This window comes from Amia ocellicauda, chromosome 12 (assembly GCF_036373705.1).
Source record: "Amia ocellicauda isolate fAmiCal2 chromosome 12, fAmiCal2.hap1, whole genome shotgun sequence".
Lineage (NCBI taxonomy): Eukaryota > Metazoa > Chordata > Actinopteri > Amiiformes > Amiidae > Amia > Amia ocellicauda.
In genome coordinates this window covers 25,512,625-25,525,102 of record NC_089861.1, presented here as the reverse complement: position 1 = coordinate 25,525,102, position 12,478 = coordinate 25,512,625, and the positions used below count along the sequence as shown (strand labels likewise).

At 48.3% G+C, this 12,478-nt stretch overlaps 1 protein-coding gene across 1 annotated transcript; it reads left to right on the top strand.

Moving 5' to 3' along the window:
- The first annotated feature begins 1,077 nt into the window (after positions 1-1,077).
- On the top strand, positions 1,078-7,929 carry snx15 (sorting nexin 15). Its single transcript, XM_066718995.1, has 8 exons — positions 1,078-1,281; positions 1,820-1,855; positions 2,196-2,316; positions 4,591-4,706; positions 4,912-5,185; positions 5,484-5,648; positions 6,111-6,371; positions 6,468-7,929. The coding sequence occupies exons 1-8, from the start codon at positions 1,183-1,185 to the stop codon at positions 6,575-6,577; spliced, it is 1,182 nt and encodes a 393-aa protein (XP_066575092.1). The 5' UTR covers positions 1,078-1,182; the 3' UTR covers positions 6,578-7,929.
- The last annotated feature ends 4,549 nt before the right edge of the window (positions 7,930-12,478 follow it).

The following is a 12,478-nucleotide window of genomic DNA, read 5'->3' as shown; positions in this document are numbered from 1 at the left end:
TACAATTTGCACAAGCTCACCAAAATTGGACAGTTGAAGACTGGAAAAATGTTGCCTGGTCTGATGAGTCTCGATTTCTGTTGAGACATTCAGATGGTAGAGTCAGAATTTGGCGTAAACAGAATGAAAACATGGATCCATCATGCCTTGTTACCACTGTGCAGGCTGATGGTGGTGGTGTAATGGTGTGGGGGGATGTTTTCTTGGCACACTTTAGGCCCCTTAGTGCCAATTGGGCATCGTTTAAATGCCACAGCCTACCTGAGCATTGTTTCTGACCATGTCCATCCCTTTATGACCACCATGTACCCATCCTCTGATGGCTACTTCCAGCAGGATAATGCACCATGTCACAAAGGTCGAATCATTTCACATTGGTTTCTTGAACATGACAATGAGTTCACTGTACTAAACTGGCCCCCACAGTCACCAGATCTCAACCCAATAGAGCATCTTTGGGATGTGGTGGAACGGGAGCTTCGTGCCCTGGATGTGCATCCCACAAATCTCCATCAACTGCAAGATGCTATCCTATCAATATGGGCCAACATTTCTAAAGAATGCTTTCAGCACCTTGTTGAATCAATGCCACGTAGAATTAAGGCAGTTCTGAAGGCGAAAGGGGGTCAAACACAGTATTAGTATGGTGTTCCTAATAATCCTTTAGGTGAGTGTATTACAGTGCAATTCAAACCATAAATACATTTTACAAATTCCAAATTACACAAGTGTATACAATATATGAGGTCTTACATCCTGGATTGTAAAAGCAGAGTGCAGATTAGACGAGTACTTATAGAATAACCTGAGAAAATATGGATTTTTGGTGGAGTTCCCCTTTAAACATTATATGGGGGTTAAGTGCAGCATCAACTGTACAGGAAAGTATTGCTTCTACCCTGACTGGATTAGACTGCAGAGAGACTGACTGGACTGGACTAGTTCATCCTAATGAGACGGTCCCTAATCGAGGTCCTTCGGGCTTGACCGAAAACTGTACTTTTCACACGAGCCCTTACTGGGAGGAAGGCGGAGCCAGGCTTGGGCCGGGCATGCGCAAAGCTTCCCACAACAGGAAGTGGAAACAAAAGTGGCGAAACACCGTGTGGGTCGGAGACGAGCAGACGGGGTGACTGACATTGACAGACAGACGGACGTCTCGGTGTATCGCCCCCGACGCGAATGTCTCGGAAGGCTAAGGAAGAGTACCATCGATTCTATTCGGTTACCGAGCACCGAACCCACGACAAGGGACACACGGAGTATAAAGTGACGGCGCGGGTGGGTACACTGTCACCAGCACTGCCACCCTTACACACAGCACAGTGTCACCCCCAAGTGCTACTCATGCTTGTGCTGCGGGCAGGATCGCTAGTAACACTACTAGTATTAAATATTACACTATTGTTACTGTTCCCACAAGCACACACTGCTGACTGTTGTTACTCCCATCGCATCGTTATAGTGTTACTACAGTCACCTCCACATCAACTGCTGTTTTTACTACTGGACTTACACTGTCACTGTTACTGCAAATTACGTCAGTAGTGCTGCTAATGATGATGATGATGATGATATTGCCCCGAACTTATAGAAAACTTATCCGGGCGCCGGTGTGAACTCGTGATGCACAAGCCGTGTCCCGTGATGTGGTGTAAAGGAGTGGGGAGTCGAGTTGGTGTATTGCTGTGAAAGTGCTCTCTCTCTCTCGCTCTCTCTCTCTCTCTCTCTCACACACACACACACTCTCTCACCCCCTTTCTCCCTACTACTACTGCATCTCTCTCACTCTTTCCACCCTTTCTCTCTCCCTCCACAGTTTGTGTCAAAGAGGAGACCGGAGGATGTGAAGGAGGTTAGTGTGTGTGTGACACAGATGTGGTGTGTGACTGTGTGTGAGTGTGATACATATGTGGTATGGTGTGTGTGAGTATGACACACGTGGTGTGTGACAGTGTGTGTGTGACTGTGACACAGATGTGGTATGGTGTGTGTGAGTATGACACACGTGGTGTGTGACAGTGTGTGTGTGACTGTGACACAGATGTGGTATGGTGTGTGAGTGTGAACCGTTAACAGTCTGTCCTGCATGTCACAGTCATGCTCGTCCTCCGTGCACTGGGATTCTGCCACTGCCTTCTGCGCTGTAACCGCTGTGTGTTGCTTTCGCTGTCTGTTTTGCGTTGTGCACGCAGGTGGAGGTGTGGCGCCGGTACAGCGAGCTGAAGAAGCTGCATGGCGAGCTCTCCTACACTCACCGCAACCTGTTCCGCCGGCAAGAGGAGTTTCCCCCCTTCCCCCGTGCCCAGCTCTTTGGTAGGGCGCCCTCTGTCTGTGTGGCAGTGCAGTGCAGTTCTCTGCTGTGTGTGTGTGTTGTGTAGCAGTGCAGGGTGTCTGTGTGTGTGTGTGTGTACGTGTACGCGGTGTACTGTGTTGTGCTGTGAGTGAGTGTCTGACTGCACTGTGTTCAAGGTGGTGTTGAATATGTGTATGAGTGAGTGTGTGTGTGACAGTGCTGTGTGTGTGAGTGAGTGAGTGTGTATGACAGTGCTGAGTGTGTGTGTGAGTGAGTGTGTATGACAGTGCTGAGTGTGTGTGTGAGTGAGTGTGTCTGACAGTGCTGTGTGTGTGTGTGTGTGTGTGAGTGAGTGTGTATGACAGTGCTGTGTGTGTGTGTGAGTGAGTGTGTCTGACAGTGCTGTGTGTGTGTGTGTGTGTGTGTGTGTGAGTGAGTGTGTCTGACAGTGCTGTGTTTGTGTGTGTGAGTGAGTGTGTATGACAGTGCTGTGTGTGAGTGAGTGTGTATGACAGTGCTGTGTGTGTGTGTGAGTGAGTGTGTATGACAGTGCTGTGTGTGTGAGTGAGTGTGTATGACAGTGCTGTGTGTGTGTGTGTGTGTGTGTGTGTGAGTGAGTGTGTCTGACAGTGCTGTGTTTGTGTGTGTGAGTGAGTGTGTATGACAGTGCTGTGTGTGTGTGAGTGAGTGTGTCTGACAGTGCTGTGTGTGTGTGTGTGTGTGTGTGTGTGTGTGTGAATGAGTGTGTATGACAGTGCTGTGTGTGTGAGTGAGTGAGTGAGTGTGTATGACAGTGCTGTGTGTGTGTGAGTGAGTGTGTCTGATAGTGCTGTGTGTGTGTGTGAGTGAGTGTGTCTGATAGTGCTGTGTGTGTGTGTGAGTGTGTCTGATAGTGCTGTGTGTGTGAGAGTGAGTGTGTCTGATAGTGCTGTGTGTGTGTGTGAGTGTGTCTGATAGTGCTGTGTGTGTGTGTGTCTGACAGTGCTGTGTGTGTGAGTGAGTGTGTATGACAGTGCTGTGTGTGTGTCTGAGTGAGTGTGTCTGACAGTGCTGTGTGTGGTTGTGTGAGTGTGTCTGACAGTGCTGTGTGTGTGAGTGAGTGTGTATGACAGTGCTGTGTGTGAGTGAGTGTGTGTGTGACAGTGCTGTGCTGTGTGTGTGTATCAGTGAGTGTGTCTGACAGTGCTGTGTGTGGTTGTGTGAGTGTGTATGACAGTGCTGTGTGTGTGAGTGAGTGTGTATGACAGTGCTGTGTGTGTGTCTGTGAGTGAGTGTGTGTGACAGTGCTGTGTGTGTGTGTGAGTGTGTATGACAGTGATGTGTGTCTGAGTGAGTGTGTCTGACAGTGCTGTGTGTGGTTGTGTGAGTGTGTATGACAGTGCTGTGTGTGTGAGTGAGTGTGTATGACAGTGCTGTGTGTGTGTCTGTGAGTGAGTGTGTGTGACAGTGCTGTGTGTGTGTGTGAGTGTGTATGACAGTGATGTGTGTGTGAGTGAGTGTGTATGACAGTGCTGTGAGTGTGTATGACAGTGCTGTGTGTGGTTGTGTGAGTGTGTCTGACAGTGCTGTGTGTGTGTGTGAGTGAGTGTGTGTGTGACAGTGCTGTGCTGTGTGTGTGTATCAGTGAGTGTGTCTGACAGTGCTGTGTGTGTGTGTGAGTGTGTATGAAAGTGCTGTGTGTGTGTGTGAGTGTGTATGAAAGTGCTGTGTGTGTGTGAGTGAGTGTGTATGACAGTGCTGTGTGTGTGAGTGAGTGTGTATGACAGTGCTGTGTGTGTGAGTGAGTGTGTATGACAGTGCTGTGTGTGTGTCTGTGAGTGAGTGTGTGTGACAGTGCTGTGTGTGTGTGTGAGTGTGTATGACAGTGATGTGTGTGTGAGTGAGTGTGTATGACAGTGCTGTGAGTGTGTATGACAGTGCTGTGTGTGTGTGAGTGAGTGTGTCTGATAGTGCTGTGTGTGTGTGTGTGTCTGACAGTGCTGTGAGTGTGTGTGAGTGTGTCTGACAGTGCTGTGAGTGTGTATGACAGTGCTGTGTGTGTGTGAGTGAGTGTGTCTGACAGTGCTGTGTGTGTGTGTGTGTTTGTGTGTGTGAATTAGTGTGTATGACAGTGCTGTGTGTGTGAGTGAGTGTGTGCATGTGACAGTGCTGTGTGTGTGTGAGTGTGTGTGAGTGAGTGAGTATGTGCGACTGTGCTGTGCTGTGTGTGTGAGAGTGAGTGTGAGTGTGTGGTTGTGTGTGTGTGTGAGAGAGAGTGAGTGTGTGTGACAGTGCTGTGCTGTGTGTTTGTGAAGGCCGGTTTGAGGAGGGGGTGATCGAGGAGCGGCGCAGGGCAGCTGAGGACATGCTGAACTTCAGCACCAGAATCCCGGCCCTCTACAACAGTCCCCAGCTCAAGGACTTCTTCAGGGTGAGCCCAGACAATCTGCACGCAGACCAGTGACCCTGCAGCCAGTTAACACGCAAACACCACCCCAACCAAGCATAACACCTGACCAGACAACACCCAACTAAGCATAATTCACAGTCACTTCACAACAAGCTAATAACAGAACAAATCAACAGTCTTTCCCTCACCTAACACCCCCCTCCTCTCTTCTTCCTCTCTCTCTCAGGGGGGCGAGGTGAGGAGGCCATTAGAGCAGTCCCCCCTGCCTTCCTGCCCGCTGCCCCCCCCACTCATCCCCCTGCCAGAGGGAGCCTCCGAGGGGGGTCACTTGTCCGCCCAGCCCCAGGAGGAGGGGGTGGACCTGGGCACGGAGGCAGGCGAGTCTGAGGCTGCGCGTGAGGCCTACAGCGACCTGGAGGGCAGTCCCCCCCCCACAGAGGAGCTCACTGATCGCCACATTGACAGAGCTCTCGATGGAAGGATGGAGGGAAGAAGAGCAGGTAAAATATGCAATTAATAAGTAATTAATTGATTAAAGAGAGAATAATACATTTAAGGGACTGTTTCACACACCCCTTTGTGTCTCTCTCCCTCTCTACCCTCTTTCTCTCTCTCTCTCTACCTGTGACTCCCTCCTTTTCTCTCATTTCTTCTCTGCCTCCCCATCTCTGTTGCTCATTCATTTCAAAATTAGCTTTATTGGCATGGCAAGTGTTGCCAAAGCATTTACAGGTGCAAAAAAGAAAAACAAATACCATCAAATCTAAGTTAAAATATAGTGAACTCTGTTTCTCTCAGATGATCACAGCCCTGCCTTGCCAGAGGTGGGCAGCGACCAGTCACAGGAGGAGTTCGACTTGCTGTTTGACTCTATTGGGGTGGAGCCTGCCGAAGATGCCCCCCCCCCTCAGTGCCCGCTGTCAGACACGGACCTGGCGCTGTTTGACCCCTGTGCCAAACAAGGTCGGCTACACTGCACCTTTACTACATTGCTACTATTACACTTTCACTACAGAAACACTACCCCTCTACAACAACAGACCTCTCTCAAGTGTCATGTTCAACACTGCTCTGGGAGAAATCTTGAAGCTCGAGCACGCAACGTGATGCGCTGGTGTGTCTGGATCCATAGACATCCATTATATTAGAAATGTAAGCGACGTGCTGGTGTGTCCTGAGCTTTACTGCACCAGAGCAGGCCTACTCACAACCTACAGTGGCCCACAGTACTGCTCTGCTGCTACTAACACCCTATTCAAATTTCTAGTACAGCTGTACTCTTCCTCTGCTACATCCCAATTATGTATTTACTACAGCCCTCATAGAACAGCATTACACAAGGACTACTAGGTCACTACCACACCTTTACTACACACTCCTCCTTCACCAAGTCAATAGATCTTCTCTCTTGTGTTTTCATTACAGAGCAGCAGTCAGACCACTCCCACTCCGTGCTCCTCGCCCAGCCATTGGAAGCCCAGAACCCCGCCCCGGTTGGAATGGAGTCAGCCAGTAGCCTGCTGGGGCTGGAGGGGACCGGGTCTGGGGGCGGTGCCGGGGGCGGGTACTTGGCGCAGGCGGTGGCCGAGATCCGATTGGCTGTGGAGAGAGAGGGGGCGGGGCAATACACCACTGCCATACAGAGCTATCAGGCTGGAGTTGACATCTTACTGAGAGGGGCGCAAGGTGAGGGGGATGGGAAGGTCAAAAGTTAAAGGGCAGAAGTTAGAGTTCACCAGTACTGATCATCCACTGCTTCTCTCTTTCTCTCTCTCTCTCCAGGAGACCCTGATGTATCTCGTCGAGAGTCGGTGAAGAGGCGCACAGCCGAGTACATACAGCACACTGAGACCCTGCTGTCCCTGCATCCCCCCTCCCCTACAGCTCACTGAGACCCTGCTGTCCCAGCACCCCCTGTCCACTACAGCTCAAACCCCAAAGACCCCTATTTAAGCAATATAGTCAACCAAGCTGGTTTACCATGGGAACTTCCGGGTTACTCAAACCGGTGGATTGTGGGATTGCGAGGAGTTCCGGTGGTGCTTTTCTCTCTATATAATGGTTCACCTGCCTCATTTCATGTTTCATCTCTTCTCTTTTAACACACTGCACCTGGATTGTATTCGATACACCCCTCCTTAACATACACATTATTATTTCAATGAACAATGTTTCCACCTGGACTGACAAGAACACTTAATTTGCTGGAGTGCTGTCTCTGGTTGCCGATTTAATGAATATTCATGAATGCATCAAGGCTGAGGCAAAGATACTCGATCTAAGAGGCGTGGTTTGTTCACGAAAGAATAGTGACAGAGACTGGCAGCAATTAACAAAAGAATAGATAGCGGGTGGATTATTATAATTATTGTAATTATTATCATTGTAAGTAGCAGTAGAAGTCGTAGTAATAGTGCCACTAAGGTGTTTGGTGTTTAATTATGGCAACACAATCAATAAAAATTAGAATCTCTCTCTTCATTTTCCAGTGGATGATATTCTGTAAATTTTACTTTTTTATTTTTAAATTTGAAATACAAAAAAAAACGAACACCTCCAAGACATTAGTAGTACTGATATTATCTATTTATTCCAAATAAATAATAATAACCTACACGATCTCTTATGTTTTGAGTTGCCACCAATCTCCGTCTATTGCAACCAAACCAGGCCTCAGTCTTGTTGTGTGCTCATCAATATTCATGAAGCAGCTACTAGAGACAGCACTTCGGGCAATAAAGTGTTCTTGTCAGGCCAGGTGAAAACATTGCTCATTGAAATAATAGGGCATATACGTTAAATGCAATTGTTTTTAAAAGCGCCACCAGAACTCCTTGTAGTCCCATAATACATTGTGTCTCAAAGATGGAAGAAAATGGGAATTCACTATCTGGTTTAGGTAGAGGATCTTTGGAGACCCTGCACCCCCATGCCATACAGTACACTGAGACCCTCCTGTTGAAAAAGGGACGAGAGAGAGAGCAAACACACAGCATCTCCTCCTCCTCCCTCCCTCTTTCTCTGCATCCTCTCAGACCCCAGGAACATTGTCGCTCTTCTCTGATTCGTCTTCACTAATATATTTATGTTTTTTGATTTGTAAATCTTTTGTATTTTTAAATGTGTTTATTTCACCTCAGAGGTACGCAGCTGTTTCACTGTACAAAACACTTTGCTAATAATATTGTATTAAACAGGACAAATGTTTTTATATATATAATAAATTAATTAATGAAAAAATAAATGAAGTGTCAGCGTGTCCGTCAGTGTCTGGCAGTGAGTCAGTCTGTGTGTCAATCAGTGTATCAGTAAATCAGTCAGTCAGTGTGTCAGTCAGTCAGTGTATCAGTCAGTCAGTGTGTCAGTCAGTCAGTCAGTGTGTCAATCAGTCAGTCAGTCAGTGTGTCAGTCAGTCAGTGTGTCAATCAGTCAGTGTATCAGTCAGTGTATCAGTAAATCAGTCAGTCAGTCAGTGTGTCAGTCAGTCAGTGTGTCAGTCAGTCAGTGTATCAGTCAGTCAGTGTGTAAGTCAGTCAGTCAGTCAGTGTGTCAGTCAGTCAGTGTGTCAGTCAGTAAGTCAGTCAGTCAGTGTGTCAATCAGTCAGTCAGTGTATCAGTCAGTCAGTCAGTCAGTGTATCAGTCAGTCAGTCAGTGTATCAGTCAGTCAGTCAGTGTATCAGTCAGTGTGTAAGTCAGTCAGTCAGTCAGTCAGTGTGTCAGTCAGTAAGTCAGTGTGTCAGTCAGTCAGTCAGTGTGTCAGTCAGTCAGGGTGTCAGTCAGTGTATCAGTCAGTCAGTCAGTGTGTCAGTCAGTAAGTCAGTGTGTCAGTCAGTCAGTCAGTCAGTCAGTCAGTGTATCAATCAGTCAGTGTGTCAGTCAGTCAGTCAGTGTGTCAGTCAGTCAGTGTGTCAGTCAGTCAGGGTGTCAGTCAGTGTATCAGTCAGTCAGTCAGTGTGTCAGTCAGTCAGTCAGTGTGTCAGTCAGTCAGGGTGTCAGTCAGTGTATCAGTCAGTCAGTCAGTGTGTCAATCAGTCAGGGTGTCAGTCAGTGTATCAGTCAGTCAGTCAGTGTATTAGTCAGTCAGTGTGTCAATCAGTCAGTGTGTCAGTCAGTCAGTGTGTCAGTCAGTCAGTGTATCAATCAGTCAGTCAGTGTGTCAGTCAGTCAGGGTGTCAGTCAGTGTATCAGTCAGTCAGTCAGTGTATTAGTCAGTCAGTCAGTGTGTCAGTCAGTCAGGGTGTCAGTCAGTGTATCAGTCAGTCAGTCAGTGTGTCAGTCAGTCAGTCAGTCAGGGTGTCAGTCAGTGTATCAGTCAGTCAGTCAGTGTATTAGTCAGTCAGTGTGTCAATCAGTCAGTGTGTCAGTCAGTCAGTCAGTGTGTCAGTCAGTCAGTGTATCAATCAGTCAGTCAGTGTGTCAGTCAGTCAGGGTGTCAGTCAGTGTATCAGTCAGTCAGTCAGTGTATTAGTCAGTCAGTCAGTGTGTCAATCAGTCAGTGTGTCAGTCAGTCAGTGTATTAGTCAGTCAGTCAGTGTGTCAATCAGTCAGTGTGTCAGTCAGTCAGTCAGTGTATCAGTCAGTCAGTCAGTGTATTAGTCAGTCAGTCAGGGTGTCAGTCAGTCAGTCAGTGTGTCAATCAGTCAGTGTGTCAGTCAGTCACTCGGTGTATCAGTCAGTCAGTCAGTGTATCAGTCAGTGTGCCAGTCAGTCAGTCAGTCAGGGTGTCAGTCAGTGTGTCACTCACTCAGTACTAAAGAGGCTTCAGATCTCCAGTCCAGGAAGACTGATCTCTGTCTGCTGTCCCTGCGCTGCCTGCTCTCTCCACCAGATGGCAGTGACAGTTTGTAGCGCTCCACAGCACCGTCTCTTCAGGAGGGCAGGAGGGTAGGACCGAGGAAGCGATCAAGGATGAGCCGCTCCATGGCCCTGTTGAGTTTAAACAGCGTCCACCTGGTGTATACAGAGCGTATAAACTGTACGCCTGGAGTAAATAGACTAAGTATATGTTTGTGTGTATATATAATTTAGGTAAAACAAAAAAATACACTTAGAAAAGTTGTGATTTTCGATAGCTTCACGCAGCGTTACTTGTCAGTCACTATAGGACGAAGCACACACACGCACACACGCACACACACACACACACACACACACACACACACACACACACACACACGCACGCACACACACACACACACACACACACGCACACACACACACACACACACACACACACACACACGCACACACACACACACACACACACACACACACACACGCACACACACACACACACACACACACACACACACATTATCATTGGCACCGTGTCGCCGGGTCTCCTCAGCGCGCGCACAGCCCGGGCCAATTATGTTGTCGCTCTCGAGCCGTTAAAAGCGCCGCTGTGGGGGGATAATTGCGCTCGCGCGGCGCGCTGGAGTGGCGAGGGCGGCAGGCGCGCGGGGGGGGGGGGGCGGCACCCAGACACCACGCCGGCGCGGGGGGGGCCCTGTTTGCTCTGGTAATGGCATGTGGAGGACATGACACACACACACTGCTATAACACAAAGGGAGTGAGGGAGTAGGATTGGACATTGTAGAGACATACCAGAAGAAAACGATGTCATTGTTCTGTTCTGGGCCATGCAGATTTCGCCTTTTTTGCACATGAACGAATTTGAATGAAAATCAATGAATTAATCGATAAACGCACCAATCCTCCTCTTTGCTCTCAAAAACAGTGACTCCATTTCACATCGAACCTGTTTTTAGCAGTTTAATGGAATTACTCAGAGAGACGGGGAGGAAGGGAGGGAGAGGAAGGGACAGGGAGATGGAGAGGAAGAGACAGAGGGAGAGAGGGAGGAAGAGGGCGAAAGGGGGGAGAAAAGTGATTGGAGAGAGAGGAGCGGGAGAGAGAAAATCCTGTCCACCCCTCTTTCTCTCTGCCGTTTCCTCCCCATCAGTCTCTCCCTCGCTCCATCTCGATCCCCATCACTCCTTTCTTGCATCTTTTTCTCCATCCTCTCTTAACTGTTCCCTGGCTTCTCTCACACTCACTTCCTCTCTCCTATTCCCTCTCTGTATCTATCCCTCAGCCTGCACTCCCTCACCCCCCCTCTCTTTCTCTCTTTCCATTTTGACACTCTACTCTCCTTAATCTCTTTCTCTCTCTTTCACTCTCTCTCTTTCCATCTCTCCCTCCCTCCCTCCCTCCCTCTCTCTATAACCTTGCCGTGGGCAGTTTTTGTATACTACTGTGAAAGTGCAGTCGCTCCCTCTCTCTCCCGCACCTCTCTCTCTCTATCTGTGTTACAATTCAAAGCTACTTCATCAGAATAGCTATATAACAAGTACAGCTGAAGCCGGCTCTCTCTCTCCCTCTCCATCTACCACTCACTTTCTCTCTCCATCTACCACTCCCTCTCTCGCTGTCTCCTCTCTCTCCATCTCTCTCCCCCTCTAGCTCCCACTTTCTCTCCCTTATCCCCCTCTCCCTTCCTCTTCTCCCCCTCCCCCTCTCAGCCCTTCTCTCTCTCTCTCTGCCCCCTCTCCCTTCCTCATCTCCCCACTACTTCTCCCCTCCCCCTCCCTCTCCCCTCATCCCCCTCTCCAGTTGAATCGATGCTTTCAATACTGCCCATTGATCCGTCCTCGCCCTCCCTCCCTCTCTCTTCTATGCTCCACTTTCTCTCCATCCCTCTATCTCTCTCTTTCTCTGCTTTACTTCCCAGACACTGATACCACCAGCACTGAGCAAGGAAGAACAAGATCATGGAAGCTGAAGGAGAAGAAGAAACGGGGAGTGGGTGGCTAGAGGAGAAGAGGAATTAGAAAGAGAGTGAGAGAGACAGAGATGCAGAGACACAGTCACAACAGAGATGGAGATACAGACACAGGCAGGCAGAGAGAGAAAGAGAGAGACAGACACAGGGGGAGAGAGAAAGAGAGAGAGAGAGTGAAAAAGAATGACCGTCACCTGGCCCTGATGCTCATTCCTGTTTCTATTGATCATTTGTATCTCCTTCAGTAAAGGCTTTGGCAATACATAATATATGGCCAATAAAGCATCCTGACTTGAACTGAATTGAACTGAGAGATAGAGACAAACAGACATGAGACAGACAAAGAAAGAAAGAGAGAGAGAGGAGAGAGAGGGACACAGATGGATGTTGTTAGCAATGTAACTAAGTTGATGCGATGGGTGACCAGGCCCCAGTTTGTGTCCCTGTCTTGTGGGCCCCCTGCACTGCAGCATCATGGCACTCCTGGCATTGCAGGACAGACTTCACTGAGAGGATCCCGCTGTGACAGTGGCTTTCATTTACATTTATTTATTTATTTGTTCGTTCGTTTATTTTCATGTCAGCAATCAGGGCTTCAGTTTTTTCACAGCAGGTTTCCATAGCGATCTGCCAAACTCTGCACTTGATTTTGTGTTTTTGTGGAGAGGGAGAGAGGAGGAGAGAGGTTTGTGTGTGTGTGTGTGTCCCACTTACACTCTCCCCTTACACACAAACACACATACACACATAGTCACACACACATACAGTTGGGTCCATAAATATTTGGACAGTGACACAATTATCATAATTTTGGCTCTGTACGCCACCACAATGGATTTGAAAGGAAGCAATCAATATGTGCTTTAAGTGTAGACTTTCATCTTTTTATTAAATTTGAGGAGAGTTACATCCAAATTGGGTGAATGGTGTAGGAATTACACACATTTTTATATGTGGTATCCCCAATTTAGTTCCTGCTTGTTCTTGGGGCATTTTGCCTTTGGTTT

Bases quoted from the DNA above. Each gene is read 5' to 3' on its own strand.
- snx15 (XM_066718995.1), top strand. From the start codon at position 1,183: ATGTCTCGGAAGGCTAAGGAAGAGTACCATCGATTCTATTCGGTTACC. The intron at 1,282-1,819 runs GTGGGTACACTG...CTCCCTCCACAG, and splicing joins AGTATAAAGTGACGGCGCGG to TTTGTGTCAAAGAGGAGACC. The intron at 1,856-2,195 runs GTTAGTGTGTGT...TTGTGCACGCAG, and splicing joins GACCGGAGGATGTGAAGGAG to GTGGAGGTGTGGCGCCGGTA.